The following is a 24605-nucleotide window of genomic DNA, read 5'->3' as shown; positions in this document are numbered from 1 at the left end:
AATAATTAATTTTAATTTTTATATTTAAATCCTTGTCATATTCGTACTGTCCTTTTTGATATGTTTTATGATCTGTGATATTGTGTGTGTTGATGCTGGTCTGCGACCGTACTAATAAAATTAATTGTTATGTTTTAATGAATATTCTAGATTCCTCAGTAAGCCACAAGCAGAGAGAGAGAGAGAGAGAGAGAGAGAGAGAGAGAGAGAGAGAGAGAGAAGAAACGGATAAGACAACGCCCTGAACTCCACTTCTTGGCTTTCGGCAGGAATCGTGCCATCGTCCCCAACTGACCTCGGCTTCCACCTCCTTCTCAGTTCTTTGTCGACTTCTTGAATCCAATGGTAGGTTTATTGATTTGTTTGTTAGAACTCTGTTAGAATTTTGAAAGCTAGTTATGAGGACCCATTCCTAAGTTTGCACCAATTCATGAATCTCTCTAGATTTCCATTTGAAAAATTTAAAATCTTTCCATTTCGTTAAGGCTCATTTTGAATTTAACACAGAAGGGAAGTGTTGGGTGTTCAGCACCCCAGTCTACTACCCAGCTGATGCGTAATGAGGAAGGGGAGGAGGGCAAATAACTGCTCAGCTTACACAGTGTTTTAGACGCTTTTAAAGATTAACTTAATGGTTTTTTTTTTTTTTTGAGTTTTAAAAAAACAAGTTTATTAATCAATTTAAAACATGACATAGAACAAAGGCATAAATGGCAACAGTATAACACAAAAACATCCAATCTTATAAATCGTGACCATTGCCTATATCTATGCAGATCTATGTGAATAAAAAATACCCCTCCCCCCTCCCCCCTCCCCTCTCCCCTCTTTCTTTCTAATCCTTCCCTTACCATCATCCCTCCCTCCCCTCTGTTACCCTTTTTCCATATCGTACAATATATATGTTATATATATACAACACTTTCAGAACAAGAAGAGAGAGAGAAAGTCCAATAAAAATCCTCGAAATTATAAATGTTAACTCCTTCCTGCCATTTTCTAATGTATTCTTAAACTTATGCGAACGTACTACACCCAGTATACTTCTCTATTATACATGTCTAATACGTTCATTTTTCTTCATGCATCAAGAATCATATATATAAATTTAGTTTTTCTTTCCTCCCTTCTTTCTGTTTAATCAATTATCACCAAATTCAGTGCACCTTTAGTATATTTTTGAACGTATAGTTTATATTTTATCCAATTTTCTGAGAAGTTTTTTTGCGATTTGCCTTTCAGGTTGTTTGTTAATAGGGCCATTTCTGCCAATTCTTGTAATTTACTCTGCCAATCCGTCAAAGTGGGGGCTTCAGTCTCCTTCCAGCTTTTCGCTATCAATAACCTAGCGGCTGCGGTTGCATATAAAAATAGTTCTTTCATTGCCGTTGGGATCTCGTTTCCAATTATACTTAAAATAAACGCTTCCGGCTTCTTAATAAAGGTTGTTCCTAGCATTTTCTTAATTTCCTCATAGATTTGGTTCCAAAATATTTTGATTTTTTGGCAAGTCCACCACATGTGAAAAAGGTCACCCTTACTTGCCCCACACCTCCAACAGGCGCTTGATGCATTTTTATATATTTTTGATAGTCTATAAGGGGTCAAATACCACCGATGCTGGACTTTAAACATATTTTCTTTAATGGTATAACTCGCTGTAAAATTCATGTTGACTCTCCATAGTTGTTCCCAGTCTACCAACATAATGGGTCGCCCGATATCTTGCGCCCACTTTATCATATTGCTTTTTACAGCCTCCTCCATTACGTGGTAGTCTAGTAATAATTTGTACATTTTTGATATAATTTTGTTATTATTGTTTATTAAGTTAACTTCTAATTTTGATGGTTTTTTCTCGAATCCTAATTTCTTGTCTTTTATGAACAAATTATAAGTTTGATGGTACTCCAACCATGTTGTAAAGTATCTTTTAACTTCCTCATATTTCTTAATTGTTATTTGCTCGTCCTTTTCTATTAATATGTTGTTATATGTTGTCCAGCCTCTATTCATATTTCTTTTCTTGACCGTTATTGCTTCCGTTGGGGATATCCATTTTGGGGTTTTTGGTTCTAAGTATTTTTTATATTTCCCCCATGTTTTTAATAAAGGATATCTTATTATATGATTGTTAAATCCTGTATGGGACTTGCATTTCTCATAATTTAGGTAGGCATGCCACCCGAATCGGGTGTCATGCCCCTCCAAATCTAAAAGTTCTGTATTGTTCAGTATGAACCATTCCTTTAACCATACAAAGCACACCGCCTCAAAATATATTTTTAGGTCCGGGAGCCCGAACCCCCCCCTTTCCTTAGTATCGATTAATACTTTATGCTTTAGTCTAGGTCTTTTCCCGGACCATATAAATCTTGATAATTCTTTTTGCCAATTATCTAAAAATTCTAATTTTCGTATGATTGGAATTGTTTGAAATAAGAAGAGTAATTTTGGTAACACATTTAATTTAATTGCAGAGATGCGCCCCAGAAAGGACAAGTGAAGTCTATTCCACAATTCTAAATCCTTTTTTATTTCTCCCCAAGTTTTCCGGTAATTATCTTCAAATAGGTTTAAATTTTTTGGAGTAATCCAGATCCCCAGATATTTTATTTTCGAATATATCTTTAAATTTGTTGCTTTTTCTATATTCAATTGCTCCTCTTTTGATAAATTTTTGACTAATAACTTTGTTTTTTCTAAATTTAATTTAAATCCCGAGACTTTCCCATACTCTTCCATTACTTCTAATACTTTATTTAAGCTTTCTTTGGGCTGTTCCGTGGTAATGATAATGTCGTCTGCGAACGATTTAATCTTATATTTATTTTTCCCTAATATTATCCCTTTAATCTCTTCTTCATTTCTTATTTTTTGGCATAATACTTCCAGGGCTAATATAAAAATTAGTGGGGATAATGGACACCCCTGTCTTACTCCTTTGTTAATTTCGCATTTTTGTGACACCTTTCCATTTATTATGATTTTTGCTGTTTGTTTTGTATATATTGCTTTAATGTTGTTGTTGTACTGTTCTCCAAATTCCATATGGTGCATTAATTCTTTCATGAATTTCCAGGAGACCCTGTCGAAGGCCTTTTCGGCATCGACCGCCATTAAGGCAGCCGGTTTCTCTATCCGCAGATCTAAATATTCCAATATGTTAATTATATTTCTTGTGTTATTGTAAATATGTCTCCCTGGTAAGAAGCCTGATTGATCCCTGTGTATTAGTTCATTGAGGACTTTTTTGGTCCTCTCTGCCAGTATACTTGTGTACAGCTTGTAGTCGTTATTTAGAAGAGCTATGGGTCTATAATTAGTAATATCTAAAGTGTCTTTCCCTTGTTTTGGTATAATTGTAATGTAGCTTTCTTTCCATGAGTTTGGCATTTTCCCTTGTTGTTGTATGTTATTCATTACATTTTTCAAAGGTTCTATCAATACCTCCTCTAATTTTTTATAGTAAAGTGATGACAAACCATCTGGGCCTGGAGATTTTCCTACTTTTGTATTTTTTATAGCCATTTGAATTTCCCGTGTAGTAATTGGGGCGTTTAGTATTTCTCTCTGTTCCTTTTTTAACTTTGGGAGCCCATTTTGCTCTAGATAATGTCTTATCTCTTCTGAGGTTTCTTTCTCTTCCTTATATAATTCATTATAGAATTCAGCAAAGCATTTTTCAATTTCTTTAAGGTCATTTATAGTTTCCCCATTCTTTTTTAATTTATTTATTATTCTTTCATTCTCTTTTTTTTTTAATTGCCATGCCAAGATCTTTCCAGGCTTATTGGCTCCTTCAAAATATCTTTGTTTCATTAGTTTTAATTTCCACTCAATTTCCTCACTTAATAGCATTGAATATTGGGATTGGAGTAATTTGATGTTTCTCTTTAACTCTACATTATCTGGTTTATTATAAAGGTCCTTTTCATTTTTTCTAATTTGTTCTATCACCTCTTGTTTCTTTTTTTCTTTTTCTTTTCTCTGAATTGTATTTTGTTGTATAAAGTACCCTCTTAATACAGCCTTGCTGGCATCCCAAACAGTTTCTATATCCACTTCTTCTGACATGTTAAGTTTAAAATACTCTTTTAGTATTTCTTTTGCTTTTTGTATAATCTGTTCATTTTTTAAGAGAAATTCATTTAGCCTCCATCTTGTTGGAGCTTCCCTGTTCCCTTTCAGCCAGACCATAACTGCGTTGTGGTCTGAAAGCGTTTTTGGTTGAATTTCGGCTTTAAAATTTTTTAAGGTCAATTCTTTTGATACCCAGATGGTGTCTATTCTTCCTGCTGAATTTTTCGGATAGGAAAAGAAGGTATATTCTCTTTGGAATGGATTTTTACTTCTCCATGCATCCTCTAAACCAAATGATTCTATTAGCTTAAAGAAAGTATTTGGTAATTTCATTTGTTTTTTTTTCCCGGTTTTAACTGATCGATCTAATTCTGGTACTGTTACTCCATTTTGATCCCCTAATAAAATCATTTTTTCACCCACATTTTCTATTAATTTAGTCTCCAAATTTTGATAGAATTCACTTTTCCTTTCATTTGGGGCGTATATTCCAATCACGATTATTTTTTCTCCTTGAACTGTCACCTCTATTACAACTATCCTACTTAATGGTTTTTTAATTAAGTGGTTTCTGCAGTTTTCTAAATAAAATGGAGAGTTGCTCACCTTCAGTTTGGCAGATGTGCAGCAAGTTGAAGGAGATGCTTTTCTGATCAGCTGGATTGGTGACCAGGCAGGTGATGTTGGGATCTGAGGAGTTGAGCTTCCAGAACAAGTGGAGATCCTTGCCATTGCCAGAGAGGTGGTATGACTTTGAACCATCTTTTAAGTCTCTTTCCCAGGAGATGTTGATTTCCCCCTTTTCAGCCACCTGACACTGCAGGGTCACGTTACAGCCATCTGGGCTGTTGGAGACAATTTGGGAGAGGATTTTGGGTTCTGGGACTGGTTCTGTGGAAACAAATATGAAAAGCTCATACGTTTCCCAGCACAATTCAAAGTGTTGGTGCTGACCTTTAAAGCCCTAAACGGCCACAGCCCTGTAAACCTGAAGGAGCATCTCCACCCCCATCATTTAGCCCAGACACTGAGGTTCAGCTCCAAGGGTCTTCTGGCGGTTCCAGTGTCTGGGATGTTATAAAGAATAAAGAATGAAGTCCATCCCAGATACTGAGGTCCGGTGTCTGGGATGGAACAAAGAATAAAGTGAATACAGTGTGAATACAAGGAATAAAGAATTAATTACCATACACAGAGAGGTGGAAGGTGTAATCTTTATACCGTGCCGAAGTAAACTTCACTCTAATGGAATATTTGCCACTGTCATCCATTTCCAAGTCTTTGATCCGCAGGGTGGTCTCATTGACCATCTCCAATCTTGGCCCAAACCTGTCCCTTGGATTGCTTCTCTGCAGTTCTCCTTCCCTGAATTCAGCCAGCTGAATTCCCAAACCATTCCCCCCCTGGAAATACCAGTCGATCGTCTTCAGTGTTGCCGTAGGTGGAATACCTGCAGGGAGCAACAGAGAGCCTCCCAGGATCCTGTTCAGCCTCTCCCTTTCCTGCTGAGGATTCTGCACTCTGAAACTTGCAGTACCTTAAAAAGTTCAGGGAGGTGGAAAAGAAGGAGGAAAAGGGAGAAACAAAGTCAAAGAAAGGAACAATGGTTGGAAAAGTCTCTCAGAACAACTGATTTAAAGCTTTGTGATTTCTGCTTGCCTATTAATTTCTGGAACACACCTTTACTCAATCTTTCAAATTATGCTCTTGGTATGTTTCTGTGGATAAAAAAAGGCTTCTGAATCCTGGGAGCCCCTGCTCTTGTTTAAAGTACATGCCAAATTCTGTATGTCTGGTTAGAATTGCCTGGACAGAAAGGTTTTAAGCAGGCGCCACAAAGAGCGCCTTTAGGAGGCAAGGAGTTCCAATGTGCAGGGGCTGCTACAATAAAAGATTGATTTCATGCAGGTGTGAAATGAATATTATGTGGCACTTGTAAGCAGTGCCAATTCCAGAGCATATATGGGTTCAAATAAAGTGGTCAGCTGTTGAGGGCTTTTTGTACCATTAGTACCCTGTTTCTCATATTTTAAGGCATCCCCATAAAATAAGCCATAGCAGGATTTTTGAGCATTCAAGGAATATAAGCCATACCCCGAAAATAAGACATAGTGACAGGAGCAGCAGCAATGCCGGCCGCGGCAGGAGGAGGAGGAAAAAAATAAGACATCCCTTGAAAATAAGCCATAGTGTTTTTTTTTGAGGAAAAAATAAATATAAGACGTGTCTTATAATATGAGAAACACGGTAATGCCTTAAATTTAGCCCTGCAACAGACCGCCAGCCAATGCAGATCTCTGAGGAGAGGTTAAATGGGGTCAGGGTCTCACTCACACCAATAATTATGCAGCAGCTTCCTGCACTAACTGCAGCTTTTAGTTCAAGTGCAAGAGGAGACCCACTCAGAGTGCATTGGATATCCTTATTCAATTCTGAAAGGTGCTTTGTCAGACTGCAGAAGCATCATTGCAACCTGCCTTTTTGAACACAAAGCAGCCAGATTTTTGCCTTCAAGAATTAACCCAGGACGGAGTCTTTGAAGAATCGCTTGCGGGACCAGCTTTCCCCGGCTAAAACGGAAATTAAATTTCCTGCAAAGAAGATTCAATCCCTCCACCTCCATTTTGAGAGGAAGAAAACCGAGGTATCACGCTGTATTCCAACCCTAAAATGCACTTGCTTGAGAAGGAAGTCGTACTGTTTCAAACGATTTAATAGTCGGTGGCCTCTGCATCCATCCTTTACAGCACAGTGAGTCTCCTGGCTTCATTTCCTCTGTTGTTTACACTCTGCTCGTATTGTAGCTTATTTTAGGTAAAGGTAAAGGGACCCCTGACCATTAGGTCCAGTCGTGACCGACTCTGGGGTTGCGCGCTCATCTCGCATTATTGGCTGAGGGAGCTGCCGTACAGCTTCCAGGTCATGTGGCCAGCATGACAAAGCCGCTTCTGGCAAACCAGAGCAGCACATGGAAACGCCGTTTACCTTCCCGCTGTAGCGGTTCCTATTTATCTACTTGCATTTTGACGTGCTTTCGAACTGCTAGGTTGGCAGGAGCTGGGACCAAGCAATGGGAGCTCACCCCGTCACAGGGATTCCAACCGCCAACCTTCTGATCAGCAAGCCCTAGGCCAGGGGTCCCCAAACTAAGGCCCGGGGGCCAGATGCGGCCTAATCACCTTCTAAATCTGGCCCGTGGACCGTCCAAGAATCAGCATGTTTTTACATGAGTAGAATGTAAAATGTAATCAGCATGTTTTTACATGAGTTATTTAAAATGCATCTCTGGGTTATTTGTGGGGCATAGGAATTCATATTTTTTTTCAAAATATAGTCCGGCCCCCCACAATGTCTGAGGGACAGTGGACCAGCCCCCTGCTGAAAAAGTTTTCTGACCCCTGCCCTAGGCTCAGTGGTTTAACCCACAGCACCACTTATTTTAGATGTTACCAAATAACAGAACCATGGCGGCATTGTGAGGCCGCTTCAGCAGACAGAGAGCCCTTCTACACAAACGTCTTTTCCTGCAAAAACACCATACCTGCCAAGTTCCTCTCTGAAAAATAAGGGACCGGGCTGAAAGTAGCATACCGGAAGTAGAGCTGCCGCCATTTTGGAACTGGGCGGAGCATGCTCAGAAGTGACTTTTGATGCTATGCCCAGTTCCAAAATGGCCACCGCACCAGAAGTCGCACTGCAGCCATTTTGGAACTGGGCAGAGCAGCATCAAAAGTCGCTTCTAAGCATGCTCTGCCCAGTTCCAAAATGGCCACCGCGCCAGAATAAACTGGGGAAAAGCAAAAAAATCCATTTTTTCGGCTGGGGACAGCCGGAAAAACGGGGGTTTCCCAGGGAATACGGGAGACTTGGCAGCTATGAAAAACACCTGCATATCATTTTATCAAGCCTTGGAGGACTTACCGGTGAGAGAAGAAAGCAAAAACAGAGTCTGGAGAAAGAGCTCCAGGCTTCTTTTGGAGCCATTCACAGCCCCCCTTTGCCTGCTGCGTGAAGGATTCCTCTTTAAGATACAGTACACAGATGTGGGTCGTTCATCGTAAATGGGACTGAAAGCTGTACGAAGTTATGAGAGATTGAGCATTTTTAGAAGGAGAAAAATTGAGCAGCTCCTTCTGTCTCTGAGTGAAAGAGGAAGGTGGGGGTATTTATGCAGATGAGAGGAGTGGTTACGAACTAGTGCTGGCAGCCAGCCCCAACCTCCAGCTGCTAAGACCTCCTTCTTAGCAGAGACTGCCAATACACAGAATCATGGAATTGTAAGAATTGGGAGAGACCCCAACAGTCCAGCTCTAGTGCCATGGGCGTAGCCAGGATCAAATCTAGGGGGGGGGGGAGTTCAGGTTGTTCATGGGGGGGGGAGTTCAGGGAGTTCATGGTCGTTCAGGTTGTGACATTTCAGCACGGAAAAGGTGAATGAAACCACAATTTTAAGGTGGTTGCAATTCCTACATTTATGCTTTTACAGGCGGTTGGACTAGATTGACCCTTGGGTCCCTTCCAACTCTACAATTCTAAGATTTAATAAAAAGGTCCTCACCATAGCTGCCAAGTTTTCCCTTTTCTCACGAGGAAGCCTATTCAGCATAAGGGAATTTCCCTTAAAAAAGGGATAACTTGGCAGCTATGGTCCTCACAACATAATACAATTTGGTCCCATATGATTAAGCAATTATAAATAATGAGTCCCCCACCCCAGCCTGAGAATAATGCACTCAGGTAAACTGGTGCAAGATACTTTGGTCCTTGGCTACATCCAACTAAATCCTACTTAGGGCAGACCCTTTGAAATTAAAGTCTGGATTTTTAATTCATTTCAGTGAGTCTACTCTGAGTAGGACTAGCACCTGAGACAACTGTGTGTGTGTGTGTGTGTGTGTGTGGAGGGGGGCAAACGAGGGCTGAGAGCAAATCTAAAAAGGATGGGACAGCTGCATATTCCTGCAATGCAGAGGGTTGGACTAGATGATCCTCATAGTCCCTTCCAACCCTACAATACTATAATTCTAGGGTGGGCATGTCCAATATGCGAATCCTGAGGTCCATCACAGGCTCCTCCTCCTCCCTCCTTCTGAAGCTGGCTTGCTTTGGGGGTTAGAGCTCATGGGGAAAGCATGGGGGAAAGCCCCCTTAGTGCTCCATGAGTTTGAGGGAAAGGTTTTAAAGTAGGGGAAAGAGAGGTGGAGTAAGGGCTTGGGGATGCTGCCCTGAAGTCAGCTGTGATTTAAAGCAACAGTAGGGGAAAGAGAGGTGGGCCTGCCTTATTCCTTCATTGGAGGGAGGGAGGAACTTTTATGTCACATCATTTGATGAATTGAGTAAGGACGAAACAAAATAAAAGAATTCCTTCCAGTAGCACCTTAGAGACCAACTAAGTTTGTCATTGGTATGAGCTTTCGTGTGCATGCACACTTCTTCAGATATTTTTTGTTTTATTTGTTTCGACTACGCCAGACCAACACGGCTACCTACCTGAGTAAGGACGGCAAGAGCTGTTCAGAGACAGCGACTGGTCCAAGGTTACTTTTAGCTAAAAAGGGACTTGAAGCCAACTCTCCCCAAGCCCAAATTCCTAGTCAACACAACACGCTGGTTGCCTCCAACCCCCCACCCCAAAATAATTTGCGAGGGCTCTCCGCCTTGTTACTAGGTTGCAAGCCTCTGGCTACTCCTTATGAAGCAGGCAGAAATTCAACTGGTTTGGTTTCTCTACTCAAAACCAGGCCCACTCACTTGTGCAGCCTAACACTCAGTATGTGACCAATTGGTTAAAGGACTGGACTAGTTACCCCATCCTGGACAAGCACTCGAGGTCCAAACAATATTCCTTTTCAAGGATTTATTTAAAAGGTGTAAAACATACAACTTAAAATAGCGGTGCACATTTCTTATAAGGTTACAAATATAGAAAATAATAAAAGTAAGCAGGTAATTTTGCTCTAGCTAAGAATACATATGTAAGGCAGTAAATACCATCCTTTTGCAAAGCAGTCAGAAGGCAGAACCCCCAGGCCCCCCTTCCCCTCTTACAACTTCATGCTGACAGAGTCTCTGGCAGGATTGCTGATAGCAGAAATGCAAAACTATAACCTTAGGCTTCCATCTTTATCCCCAAAAGGTACCAGGTGGGGTTACGCGATCCCACCAATGAGAACACCACATCAGATAACTTTTACCAATGGCCTTAGATGTAATAACCCATCATTTTCAGCTGACTTAACTTTATTCTCTAATTGTATATTGGCAGGTGATAAAGACATTTCCCTCATTCCTTCTTAATTCTGTAGAGGGCGAGTCGACCTCAGGTGGAAGGGATTCTTTAATTTGGCTTTTCATCCCCCTCCCTTACCATGCCATGAGGTACCAGGTATCACCTGGGTCTTCTTCCCGCCAAAGGGCAATTAACACATTCCTTTGCAGACAGCTAATTGGGAAGCAGAGAGAGACACGGCCAGGGCTGTTAAAGACCCAGACTGCCCTGCTGTCTCTCCCAGCATACATTGCTTCAAACAAAGGATTCAGAGTTGTCCATACTACAATTCCCATACCATGTTCCATGACAATGCTCCTTCCATCGATGCCACCTAAGAGGCATGACTCATAATCCTATGGAGAGAGAGAGACTCCTTTGCAAAAGGATGAAAAGCAGGCAGGGAGGAGAAAGTATAGCATGGCATCCTTGGTTATCTCAGGCTACATCTGTAGGTGAAACACACAAAAGTTATTCACCTGTGATGTTCACTTAGACTTAGAGTTTATCCACAGCTACTGTTTACCCTCTTCTTTCCAGAGATCCACACTTTTTTTTAAAATAAATTTTATTGGTTTCAAGAATAAAAAATTGTTTACAGGCAAATAAACAAATAAACAAATACAAATGAATGCAGATATTACATTGTCTTGATTTTCCCCAATCCCTCCCTCCTCTCCCGCCATACCCTCCCTCGATGCCCTCCCTACTTCACGTCCTGTACTAAGCTCGTCCCTCTTATATACATTAGTAATCACCATTGTATTTTTTTCCTCTCCAATATAGAATCATTATCTTTCTGAGATAAGGTTTGGTTTTTCTATTTTATCTTTAATATACATGTTAAATGGTTTCCACAATCTAATTGCTTCTTCTAGACTTGATCCTTTGGCTTCTTCGTATCTAATTGCTAAATTGTAATAATGGAATAATTTAATTTGCCAATCTTCTTTACTAGGGATTTCTGGGGTTTTCCAATTCTTCGCAACTAACAATCTGGCGGTCGCTACGGCATAATTAATTAAACCTCTGTCGTTTGGTCTGATATCTTCCGGCATCATTCCCAGCAGAAAAAGTTCTGGATTTTTCTTAAAAGAATATTTCAGAATTTTCTTTAACTCCTTATATACCATTTCCCAAAACCCCCTGATTATACTGCAGTTCCACCACATGTGAATAAATGAACCAACTTCCTTTTTACATCTCCAACACAGATTACTGACCCCTGGGTATATTTTAGACAATTTTAATGGCGTCAAGTACCACCTATTTTGCATCTTTAAAATATTTTCTTTCAAATCATAATTCGTTGTAAAATTTGAGTCCCGATTCCATAAATTTTCCCATTTTTGTACTGGAATTGGTTTTCCCAGATCTTGGGACCATTTAATCATAAACTCTTTTGTCATCTCTTCCTCAGTTTTCCATTTTAATATTATTTGGTATAAATTTTTTATATATTTATTTTTGTTTACCAATAATATCTCCTCCAATTCTGATGGTTCTCTTCCAAATCCTATTCTTTTGTCAGTTTGAAATCTTTGGTTTATTTGGAAATATTGTAACCAGGTGGTCAGGTAATCTTTTATTTCTGAATAATCTTTTAATTTTAGAATTCCCTCCTTTTCTTCCAATATCATTTTGTATGTGGGCCAATTAGGTTCCATGTTAGTCCTTTTTACTGCTACTAGCTCCAGTGGTGAAACCCACCAGGGGGATTTGGGTTCGAAGAACCTTCTATATTTTTTCCAGACCAAATATAGCGATTTCCTGATTAAATTAAACATAAAGAAATTCATTTTTTCTATCTTATCCTTCATTAGATAATGGTGCCACCCAAATCCTAGTCCTTGACCTTCCAGGTCTAAAAGGTCTGTGTTTCTAAGCTCTATCCATTCCTTAAGCCATGCAATAGCTGCCGCATCATGATAGCTTTCGAGGTCAGGTAGTCCGAAACCTCCTCTGCTCCTATGATCTATCATGATTATATAATTCACCCTCGGTCTTTTCCCATTCCACACAAATTTTACAACATCCTTCTTCCATTCTTTGAAAATTTTTTCTCCCCCCAGAATCGGTAAATTTTGAAATAAATAATTCATTTTAGACACCACGCACATTTTGATCAAAGATATTCGCCCCAAAAGTGATAATTTTAATTTATTCCATGATTCCAAATCTTGCTTTATTTTTTTCCAAATTTGTTTATAATTTTCCTGCACCAGATCAATTCCTTTGATTGTCATTTGGATACCCAAATATTTTAATTTTTTATCAATTCTTAGGCCTGTTTTCTCTTGCAATTCTTGTTTTTCCTTCATTTCTAAATTTTTAACTAACATCTTAGTTTTTTCATAATTTATTTTCAGCCCAGCTAATTGCCCGTATTCATTAATTTTCCCAATTGCTGAGGGGATACTTTGAAGTGGATCTTCTGTAGTTATGATTATATCATCGGCGAAAGCCTTTACCTTATATCGTTTATTCCCAATCACAATTCCTTTAATAGTTTCCTCTTCTCTCAAGTTTTTTAATAGTATTTCCAAAGTAAGTATGAAAAGGATGGGTGATAGGGGACATCCCTGCCTGGTGCCCCTTTCAATGTTAAATCTGTTAGTTATTCTTCCATTTATTAATATGCTGGCTTTTTGGGTTTTGTAAATTGCTTTTATTGCCCTTTCTAATTGTTCCCCCATTTTTAATTTTTCTATTGTTTTGGTCATGAATGCCCAAGAGACTCTATCAAAAGCCTTCTCCGCGTCGAGTGATAGGAGGACCGCTGGTTTGTCTCTTCGGTTCTCCAGACATTCCATGATGTTTACAATATTCCTGATATTGTCTCTGGCATACCTACCTTTTACAAACCCAACCTGGTCTTTATGGATTAATTCTTCCAGTATATTATTTAATCTATTAGCTAGTATTTTGGTGAAAATTTTATAATCACAATTTAATAAGGAGATCGGCCTATAATTGCCTGGAGAGTCCGCATCCACTTGTGATTTAGGTATTAAAATGATTTGTGCCTCAGTCCAAGACTGAGGTATAATTCCCTTCATGAATATTTTATTCATTAGATCCTTAAGAGGGGCTAATAATAGTTCCTTGAATTCATCATAATACTCCATTGGAAATCCGTCTGGGCCCGGGGCTTTCCCTTTTCTCATTGATTTTATTGCCTCGGATATTTCTAACAAAGTGATTTCTTTGTTTAATAATATTATTTTCTCATGTGGAATTTGCGAAATTTGATATTTTTTGAAAAATTCCTCAATTTCCTGATTATTTATTTCTTCCTTTGAATACAAAGTTTCGTAATATTTTTGGAATATTTGCATGATTTCCTCTGTTTTATAAAAATATTTTCCTTTGAATTTAATCCTATTTATTATCCTTTCATTTCTTTTTTTTTATTTGCCAGGTTAATAATTTACTCGGTTTGTTTGCCCATTCAAAATTCTTATATTTCCAATGTTGTAATTGGGTTTCGAGTTCCTGATCTATTATCTTTTCAAATTCCACTCTTAATAACTTTAATTCTTGTTCTATCTTTTTATCATATTTTTTATATAGTATTTTTTCTTTTCTTCTAATTTCTTGTAGAAGATTTTCTTTCTTTGTTTGTGCCACTTTCCTTCTTATTGCACTTTGTTGGATAAAGTACCCACGCATAAAAGCCTTCCCCGCTTCCCACACTATTGTCTGATCCGTCTCCCCATTGTCATTCAGTTCAAGATATTCTTTAAGTTTTTTGTTCGCTTCTTTCTTAACATCTATGTCTTTCAACATGAATACATTTAGTCTCCAATTTTTCTCTTTATTTTTTCCTTCCTTCAATGTCATGATCATTGGGTTATGATCAGATATAGTTTGGGGGCCAATTTCTACCTTTTGAATTCTCTGTAATAATTCATTTGTTATCCATATCATGTCAATTCTGCTTGCTGTCTGATGCCGGGCTGAGATGTGTGTGAATTCTTTTTTTATGGGGTTTTTATATCTCCAGGTATCCGATAAATTAAAATTTCTAACCATATCAAAAAATTTCTTTGGTAATTTCATTCCATTTTTCTTCCCCTTTGTCCCATTTTTATCAAATTCAGGGTCTATTATTCCGTTCATATCTCCCATTATTATAAATTTTGCTTCAATATGATTCATTAACTGAGATTCTAATTTTTCCAAGAAGGCTAGTTTACTCCCATTTGGGGCATACAGGCCCACCCAAATCCATTTCTCGCCTTCAATTAATGTTGTTACCATCACTATTCTGCCTTCTTTATCAGACCATAATAATTTCGGGTTCCATTTTTCCTTGATGTAAAATATCACACCTCTTTTTTTCTTTTCATCTGCCGCAATGAATTCTCTACCCAATTTGTCATTTTTCAATACCCTCAGATGTTTTTTGTTTATATGTGTCTCTTGGAGACAGATCACGTCCAAATTCTGCTTTTTTAATATATGCCCCACCCTATTTCGTTTTTTTTGTTATTCAAACCATTTACATTCCATGAAATAGTTTTTAAATTCATATTCGTTTAAATGGAATTTATTTATAATGTTTATTTGGAATTAATTGATTAAAATTCAAAGAATCGAGATTGATGTCTAAGCTAAGCAAATACGAGGAAGACAAGGCTGATTTTCCTATCCTTTTACAGTATTCTTTCAGATGAACATTCAAAAAATAAATAAATAAAATAAAATAAAAATAGAAGGAGGGGGGGAGGGGGGGAAACAACAGTTATAACAACTACATCTTCTATACCTCCCAAGATTAATTTAAATCACAGAAGGGATAAAGAAAAATTCTCAGGTACATTTACATCACCGATTAAGTCCAGTCTAGATATTATCATGTCCTTTCTTATCAGTCATCTATTTCTCCATCTTCTTCTTTTTCTTCATCTTCTTGTTCTTCTCCTCCTCCTTCTTCTTCCTCTTCTCCACTGCTATGTTCTTCGTCTCTCTCATCATCTGTTTTAGGTTGTTGGTCTTTGATTGTTTTTAATTTGTCACATCCCAGTTCCTGATTGTAGGTTCTGCAGAATCTATCCGCCGCCTCTAGAGTATCAAATCTCCTCCATCTTCCCTTAAAAGCGAAGGCAATGCCTTCCGGATACTCCCATTTAAAGAGAATTTTTTTTGCACTCAATAGTCTGGCTAGGAATTGATATTTTTTCCTTTTGTGGACCAGTCTTGGGGGTATTTCTTTCAGAATGATTATTTCGGTACCGTCCATAATTAATTTCTTTTTTCCCTTAGTTTTTAAAACTTTATTGCGCAGCCCCATGGTAGTAAAAGTTACAAGGCAATCTCCGGGCCAGTTATTTGCTTGGGCTTTCCTTGAATTAACTCTGAAGATTTCATCCACATGGGTTTCAATTTCCGGCTCCTCCAGGTTTAACCAGTTCGCCAGCGCTGTTATTATTCTCCTCTCAATAGCCTCATTAGGAATTTCAGGGATGTTTCGGAATCTCAAAATTTTTTCTCTCATTCTCATCTGTAGCATAGCAAGCGCATCCTGCGATGCCTCCAGCATTGCTTTATGGTCCTCCAGGTCTTTCTTTATCTTTTCTGTTTCTTTTCTCCCTTCTCTTTTCTCTTTGGAGATATTTTTCAATGCATTTTCCAATAATTGATTTTTATTTTGCAGTTCTTGGGTTATTTCTGTTGTCTTACTTGATACCTCCTCCACTTTATTTAACTGTTCTTTAATTTCTTGTTTGTCTTTTTCATTTGCCTCCAATTTTCCCTCCATTTTCTCTATTTTGTCTTCCAGACCTGTAAACCTTTCATTTATATCTTTCTTCATTTCTGAGAGGTCTTGCTTAATTTCCCCTATATCAGTCTTTAAGCTCAGAATTAATTCTCTAAGATCCATCTCATGTTCTGCAGTTGAGACTCTTCTCTGGGAGGTGCTGGCTGAGGTGAATTTCTTAGATTTATCTCCCATTTTTTTGGTTTCCCCGCAGTACCTTTTTTTCTCCACACGATGTCGTTCTTTAGCAAGTTTCTTGAGGGAAATACTTTTTAGCTATCGGTAACCGCTTGATGTCACTGTGTTGCTCTGGGAGTGACAGAGATCCACACTTTTTAAAACACTCTGCATTCAAGCATTTCCACCCCCACCAAAGCTTTCCTGCGAAAACCCACTCCCTGAAGCTGAATCAGAGCAAATGTCAATCCAGGTCTTCCACAGACGGATGTTTGCTCTGACTGAGCTTTAAAGAGCGGGTTTTTGTGGGCAAAGATCCTGAGCAAAAAAGAAAGGAAATCGGGGTTAATTGGACATGGAGCTTTATACTGTGGGCTGAGCAGAGGAAAGGCAAGTGTGGATGAGCCCTCAGTGTAGCATCTGTGCATACAGTAGTTGAGCTGCAAGAATCAACATACAATCATAGACTTGTAGAGTGGGAAGGGATCACGAGGGGTCATCTAGTCCAACCCCCTGCAATGCATGAATCTTTCACCCAATGTGGAGCTCGAACCCACAATCCTGGGATTAGGAGTCTCATGCTTTATCCACTGAGCTATGCGCACACCCTTCCACACTTCCGCATGTGTACCAGAGGCAGCCTGTGCGCCTGTGATCTGTTCAGTGGGTGGAGAAGCCTGTGTGGGCTTCATTTGGAAGTGAAACTTCTCCTTCTCATATTCATTATCCCAAGTGCAGGGCTGGCACAGAAGGAACCCTGTTAGAAAACTCCCTCCTCTGCAAAATAATGTATTTTCACGCCATAGCCACCAGGTGGCAGCTCCTGAATGCAAAACACAGCGGAAAAGACGTGTGCCAAACGTGGGCAGCTCCCCCAGCGTGCAGGTTCGTAACAGTGCAGTTTTGTGCTGGAAGAAATTCAGTCCGACTCCAACTCCTCAGTCAGTTCAGTCCTTTACTGACAGGTCCAACGCATCTCTGGGCCGTCATCTTTCCTGCTTGAAGCTTAACACGTCAATCTTAACACGTTACTGCCATCTAGAGGGGCAACTCTATAATGCAAGAAAAGTGCGATGAAAAGTTGGAGGATTTCAGTAAGAAGTTATGTGGCAAGTGTATACAGGGAAAGGATTTTTAGCCTTTTTATAATGTGCCTTATTCATGCCTTCCGCCTGGCCCCTGCCCAATTGGCAAGCAGTGCAGATGTGTGGCATTGGAAAGTCACCTAAACCACTTCACCACTTCCTGCTGGGCACTACTGCCAATCACACCCTGACCATGTGTCTAATTTAAACCCTGATTATCACAGAATCATTGAAGAATTGGAAGGGAGCCCAAGGGTCATCTAGCCCAATCCCCTACAATGCAGGAATCACACCTAAAGAACCCCTAGCAGATGCCCATTCAACCTCTGTTAAAAAATCTCTAATGAAGGAAAGCCTGCCACCTTCTGAGGTTGTCCATTCCATTGTCAAACAGCTCTTACCCCCCAGAAAGGTATTCTTGATATTGAGCTGATATGCCTATTCTTCCCAGTAGTGATGTATGGAAGTTAGAGCTGGACCACAAAGACTGCTGATCCAGGGCCGTCTTAAGTATATTTGGTGCCCTGGCGCCGTGGTGCGACGGATCCCTCTGTCGCCCCCGCTCCGCCCCGTTTCCCAGGGCGGCGGGCGGACGCAGCACACAGCGTGGCTGCCGGGGGGGGCAGCTCCGCAGCGGGCGGGTGGGCGCAGCTCCGCAGCGGGTGGGCGGGCGCAGCTGTGCAGCGCCACCCAGCCGGGCCATAGGGCCGGCCCTGGGCTGATCACCAGTGAATTTATGCTTTTGAATTGTGGTGCTGGAGGGGACTCTTGAGCAGGCATCCCCAAACTTTGGCCCTCCAGATGTTTAGGACTACAATTCCCATCATCCCTGACCACTGGTCCTGTTAGCTAGGGATCATGGGAGTTGTAGGCCAAAACATTGGGAGGGCCAAAGTTTGGGGATGCCTGCTCTTGAGAGTCCCGTGGACTGCAAAAAGATCAAACCTATCCATTCTGAAGGAAATCAGCCCTGAGTGCTCACTGGAAGGACAGATCCTGAAGCTGAGACTCAAATACTTTGGCCACCTCATGAGAAGAGAAGATTCTCTGGGGAAAAAACTCTGATGTTGGGTAAGATTGAGAGCACAAGGAGAAGGGGATGACAGAGGATGAGATGGTTGGACCGTGTTATAGAAGCTACCAACATGAATTTGACGAAACTCTGGGAGGTAGTGGAAGACAGGAGTGCCTGGGGTGCTGTGGTCCATGGGGTCACAAAGAGTCGGACACGACTAATCGACTAAACAACAACAACATAATTTGAATCCATTCGTTTGGGTCCATAGCAGTGGAAAACAAGCTTGCTCCATCTATCTGGTGACAGCCCTTCAGATATTTGAAGATGGCTTTCATGCCACCTCTCAGTCTTCTCTTTTCCAGTCTAGACGTAGGACTCCCCAATGCAGTTGGGGGATGGGAAGAAAGAGAGAATGTTATAAACCCTAATCCCCCCCCCCGCCCTCCAATTTGGATTTATGGCCCAGATCCTCCCATGCTAGATTGGTTCCACTCCAAATACTGGATAGGGCCCTGACTACCATAAGGAGGGCCATAATAACTCTAGTAATGAGTGAGATTTGCCAGAGATTACGCGCAGACATTGCTCACAGGTTTGAAGTGTTTCTGATGTAGGTGTATCTGTGACCCAGCTGAGCCTTGATTAAAGGACCCAAACTAGGTGTGCTTCATAGGACATCACTCACCTCCTTTCATCTGAGAAACACCTCTGATAAGCTCAACCACCCCAGCAATTATTTACAAGCTGCTGCAATTGTGGTTACTAGGAATCCGTTGCGGCTCTGTTTCTTTCCAGTAAAGGTGGATGAAGAAGCAGTTGCTTCACCCAAGTCGTAAACCAGTCTCTGTGCCAGGATAATAAAACAGAAACATTTGTTATGGATGTTTTTTTTTTTTTTGGTTCCTTGCCAAGAAATGACATTACCTCCTCCTTAAAGGACTGGACAGAGATGGGATGTCTTTTTTTTTCTTCTGGGGCCCATACAGAAATCTTTTTCATTGCACATTGCACATTTCATTGCACATCCAGGATGGTTTGTGCTCTGAACAGTATTAAGGTATTCACAAATGTTCCCAGGATTTTGTTTCGCTCTGGGATTGGGTATTGCATGACAGAGCTAGCACAGCTGACTTTTGCTATTAGTTTTTTGTTTTGTTTTTTTTAAAAAAGGTAAAGGACCCCTGGATGGTTAAGTCCAGTCAAAGGCGACTATGGGGTTGTGGAGCTCACCTCACTTTCCGGCCGAGGGAGCCGGTGTTTGTTCACAGACAGCTTTTGGGTCATGTGGCCAGCAGGACTAAACTGCTTCTGGCGCAACGGAATATTGTGATGGAAACCAGAGCACACGGAAACGCCGTTTACCTTCCTGCTGCAGCGGTATCTATTTATCTACTTGGACTGGCATGCTTTTGAACTGCTAGGTTGGCAGGAGCTGGGATAGAGCAATGGGAGCTCATCCCATTGCGGGGATTCGAACTGCCGACCTTCTGATTGGCAAGCCCAAGAGGTCAGCAAACTTTTACAGCCGGTCCACTGTCCCTCAGACCTTGTGGAAGGCTGAATTATATTTTGAAAAGAAGAAGAAAAGAATGAATTCCTATGCCCCACAAATAACCCAGAGATGCATTTTCAATAAAAGCACACATTCTACCCATGTAAAAACATGCTGATTCCCGGACCGTCCACGGGCTGGATTGAGAAGGCGATTGGGCCGGATCTTTGCCTACCCATGGTTTAGACCAAAGTGCCACCTGAGCCCCTTCAAAACTTTTGCTATTAAAATAGGGGAAAGGGTAAGTGGCAGGTTTGGAAACTATGGCCTGGTAGGAGTCAAAGGAGGCCATTGTGGAGATACTATTGCAAGAGTATTGAAGAACATTTATGTAGCACATGGAGGTGCAGACCACCCCGTAGAAATCCAGTAAATACCCACATTGAAAGACCGAAACAAGAGCCAGTGTGGTGCAGTGGTTAAGAGCGGTCTACTCGTAATCTGGGGAACCGGGTTCGCTTCCCCACTCCTCCACATGCAGCTGTTGGGTGACCTTGGGCTAGTCACACTTCTCTGAAGTCTCTCAGCCCCACTCACCTCACAGAGTGTTTGTTGTGGGGGAGGAAGGGAAAGGATAATGTTAGCCAATTTGAGACTCCTTAGGGTAGTGATAAAGTGGGATATCAAATCCAAACTCCTCCTCCTCCTCCTCCTCCTCCTCCTCCTCCTCCTCCTCCTCCTCCTCCTCCTCCTCCTCCTCCTCCTCTTTCCTGCTTACACCTGCAAAAGGACACCTGCAAGGGATGGTGGATCTGTGGCCCTCCAGATGTTGTTAGATTCCATGGGGTTGGTTGGGAAACTGCCATGAGTGCAAAATACTGTAGCACAACTGTAACCAGGATTAGGAGCCTGTCATCGCATTAGGCCTGTGCCCAGACGTCTCCACTGGCTGCCGATTTGTTACCAGACCAAGTTGATGGTTTTACTATTGATATATATATATAAAGCCCTTGACATATTGAGGCCAGTTTACTCTGCAATGACATTGTTCCAGGAATGGGAAGCATGCGACATTGCTGGAGCACAGGCTTCCATCCTGCTTGGCCATTGCCCATGCCAGCCAAGGGGGAGGTGGACTCCAGCAGAATCTGTAAGGCTCCAAGAATCGTGGGTCTAGACATAGGTTCTGTTGCTTTATTGTAATTGCCGGACCACAACTTCCATCAGTCTTGACCAGTGTTTCCCAAAGTGGGCAAGATCGTCCCCAGCGCTGGAATGATCCAGGGGGCGGTGATAGTAGCCTCGGGTGCAATTGGAAGGTCGTTGGATTAAAAAAAGGCGTAAAGAACGAAGAGAAGAGATTATTGAAAAACCATTTGTACAGGTTTCATCTGTTGTGTAATTGCACTTACTACCAGGTTGGGTGCTGTTGTGGGATGGTGACATCGCCTCCTGTGGATCCGGTAGTTGTGCTAGAGGCAGGGGTTTTTCCTGGGCTTCAACGAACCCTTTCCAGCGTCACCCAGGCCTGGGAAATGGATCTCAGCTTGCCAGCCTATTTGGCCGATGGCAGGTGGGCCACAGCACCAGTCGCACCCTTGGGAATGATTTGATTGAGCCAGGGGGACACTGAGTATTTTTTTTCTCTGAAAAGGGGGCAGTAGGCCAAATACGTTTGGGAACCTCTTGGTCTTGAGACTTGGCCATGCTGGCTGTGGGTGAGGGGAGTTAGGGGTCCAAGTATCTACCGTAAGCACCAAGTTAATTACTCAAATTGGTTTAGCTAGGGCCCTACACCCCTGCGATCATCACATGCCTCTTCCCAGAGAGCAGCGCAAAATGGGGGTTCCGGCAAAAAGTCCCTTATCAGCACTATTCTAAGATTATGTCTGCTCGGATTAAGCCTAATTGGCTTCAGTGGAATCCAGGAAGAATTTCAGCCTTCCTAAGTTATTCCTTCCCGCCTCTGTATCTTCACACACCCATGCTACCACCCTTAGGTGAAGCGATGGTGGGATGAAAAACATCTTGTGAAACAAGGGAGTGAAAATAAGGAGAGAGCGCCTATTAAACAGCAGACAATTAAACAGCTGACAATTAATTTTAGGCTCCCAGAATTGAGCAAGAATTATTTCCTCTATGCGCACCAGCGAACCGTATAAAAAGGGTTGTCCCCCAATGGGTTACACCAGAAGCACCCGATCCTCTGAAATCATCTCTTCGGATCCAGTAGGAAGCCAGGTAATTTCTTTCCTTTTAATGGGAAAATGCTTCTGCAAATGCTTCTCTTTTCTGCAGGTTCTTAATTACCAGACTAACGTGATTTGATCTCTCTCCCACTTTTACCCCAAGTGAAATGTTGAGGGAAATTTCCAAGTTCCTCTTTGGGCAAAGTTTCTGGAGAATTGTCCAAATGAATGTTTCAGTTGAGCTGTGGTTTGGTGTTTTGATGCTTCTCGCTGATGTCGAATGTCCCCTGGGGTCCTCATCTTCTGGAGAACAGATTCTATCCAGTTAGCATAACTGATAAAGTCTGGGGACTCAACTTGGCACCAAACATTTCCTAAAGAGAACCTTCTGGTGGATTTGGAGGGCTCTAGGGGAACACAGGGAGCTGCCCTATTGAGATTCAGACCATAGGTGCCTCTAGCCCAAGTCCTGCCAGCACTGGATGACAGCAGCTCTCCTGGGTTTAATTGAAAGAACACAGATAAAATATAGAAGCTTAATATATATATATATATATATATATATATATATATATATATATATGATAATAGGCTAAAAAAAGAGCTATAACAGAAATGTAGTTTTGGAAGATAGGACCAGGGTTTTTGTTTAATATCCATTTTCACTCTGCCCATCCCTTTCTCTGAAAGTAACACATAGTGTCTTCTTCTTTGGCGATCACTCGTAGCCGAGTAAGATTGTCTTTCATAAACATGGTTTTAACAGTGAGTCCGTAAGGGACTGTGGAGGCCAGTTCTGGATCCACAAGTCCTTCCACAGTGGGGACATAGGTTTCACGGCGAGGGTTTGCCAAACATGCCTTCCTCTTAGCACGTTTCTCCCTTGCGTCCTGAGTTTGAGTGTCTTCAAAGCCCATGACACCTTTGGTAAAGGCTGTTCTCCAATTGGAGCGCTTGCAGGCCAGTGTTTCCCAGATGTTGGTGTTTATACCACATTTTTTAAGATTTGCCTTGAGAGAATCTTTAAACCTCCTTTGTTGACCACCAGCATTACGCTTTCCATTTTTAAGTTCAGAATTGAGTAGTTAACACATAGTGCATTGCATTCTGGGTAACTTCCTGGGAGCCACATGCCTGTGGTGGGTTGGGACCAGAGACAAAATGGAGGCTGGGGGCCGGAAACTCAGGGTGGATAGGGGGGGGAGGAAAAGGTGGATGGAGCAACAGGTGCAAATATTACCTTTATGCAGTAGTCTGGTATCTACTCACACAATCCCTCTCTGTCCTCTACTCAGGCATGCAAGAGGCATGACCAGAGTTGAAAGACACATTTCACACATACCGAAAAACATTCAGGATATCAAACAGGGCTTTGTGAGGGATGCGGAGAAGAGGCATGGCTGCCAAGAGGGGTGTTTGATCTAGGAATAATAATGATGATGATGACGGGAAGAGTTCTGAGAGCAGGTAGAGAGCCTTGGATTTGGCCCTTGGCCTGAGGTTCCCTACTTTAACCCAATTTGACCCAATTTTGTATATTATATCAGCTCTTCCAAAAACCTCATTCTTGGTAATAGACCTCAGAATTGTAATAAACTTTGTGCAATAGATATAGAATGCAATAGAAAAGGTTTGAGTGAAAACACTCAGGAAGTTGGGGATGGGAAGTCAATTTATGAAACGATGTAGCTATTCGATACGAAGATGATTGTGAAAATGTTTGAAAAAGTTAATGAAAAAATTATACTGCGAAAACCTCGTTTCAGATCTTACCCAACCAGCTTCAAGATGTCTCTGCTGAATGACGGTCTCTTGATGGAGGACTTCTATGACCCAGAAATGGAAGGCCTGGACTCCTTCTATCGGTATCCGTACTGCTACCGACCCCATCAGCGTAGCTGCTACTATCCCAGGGGTTATGGTTATGGCTACGGCTACGGCTCCAGGTGGCGTCCTGGCTACGGTTGGCCACAGTATCCGCAGTACTGCCCCCCACAGTATTATGGCCCCGGTCGCTGGCCATGTTACTACCCCGGTAAGAGGTGGCCATGTTAAGGCCAGATGCAACATTGATGATCCAGGAAAGGAGAGGCAGGATTCTGACCCCTAGCTGAATGAAATGACACAGTAGTCTGAATTGCTGAGCGCTCCAGAGGTCCTACTGTTCAGCCAGTGGGATCTGTGAGGTCTCCGCACTTCTGTTAATGCTTCACGCTTGGACTTTATTCCTTTGGTTTCCCCTGTTTCCTGTCATCTTGTATCTCAGCTGTTGGTGCTAAGCTAGGACTCTCTACCAAAATGTGTTTCAGCAGCGCTTGGCTGAAGGAGGCTCATCACATAATAGCAAGGGGGAGGCCAACTCTGCTTTTTTTTGTTGCCTCAATCCACGATGACGTATATCAGCTTCCCAAGAAACAAGATGTTTCATTTCTCTGTGACAGCTGCATGTTTTTCATCTGCCATGGGCCATTTCCACCGGCTCCGTCCTTTATATCCTCAATAAAAATTTCAGCATCTCATAGAGCAAAA

The 24605-nt window shown here is 41.4% G+C and overlaps 1 protein-coding gene and 1 long non-coding RNA gene across 5 annotated transcripts in view; one reads left to right on the top strand and one right to left on the bottom strand.

The window, feature by feature from the left end:
• The window catches only part of LOC132591321 (SLAM family member 9-like), a 15188-nt gene extending 6979 nt beyond the window's left edge, over window positions 1-8209 (bottom strand). For 3 of the 4 annotated variants that reach the window (XR_009556907.1, XM_060269462.1, XM_060269460.1), the window contains exons 1-3: window positions 8005-8209; window positions 5270-5620; window positions 4690-4974 (exon numbers count right to left, since the gene is read on the bottom strand). Coding sequence is in view for 3 of the 4 variants with exons in the window: in XM_060269462.1 (XP_060125445.1) it covers window positions 4690-4974; window positions 5270-5393 (409 nt within the window). In the remaining variant the exon portion in view is untranslated. Of the gene's footprint in view, window positions 1-4689; window positions 4975-5269; window positions 5621-5763; window positions 6343-8004 lie in introns of those variants that run through there. The other variant, XM_060269461.1, reaches the window with a different exon arrangement.
• Window positions 234-24605, top strand: LOC118079019 (uncharacterized). Its single transcript, XR_009556908.1, has 3 exons — window positions 234-345; window positions 21995-22128; window positions 23843-24605. It is a non-coding gene; the product is annotated as an uncharacterized LOC118079019 (long non-coding RNA).

Source organism: Zootoca vivipara, chromosome 17 (assembly GCF_963506605.1).
Source record: "Zootoca vivipara chromosome 17, rZooViv1.1, whole genome shotgun sequence".
NCBI classification, from domain to species: Eukaryota; Metazoa; Chordata; class Lepidosauria; order Squamata; family Lacertidae; genus Zootoca; species Zootoca vivipara.
This window is presented reverse-complemented; position numbering and strand designations above follow the sequence as displayed.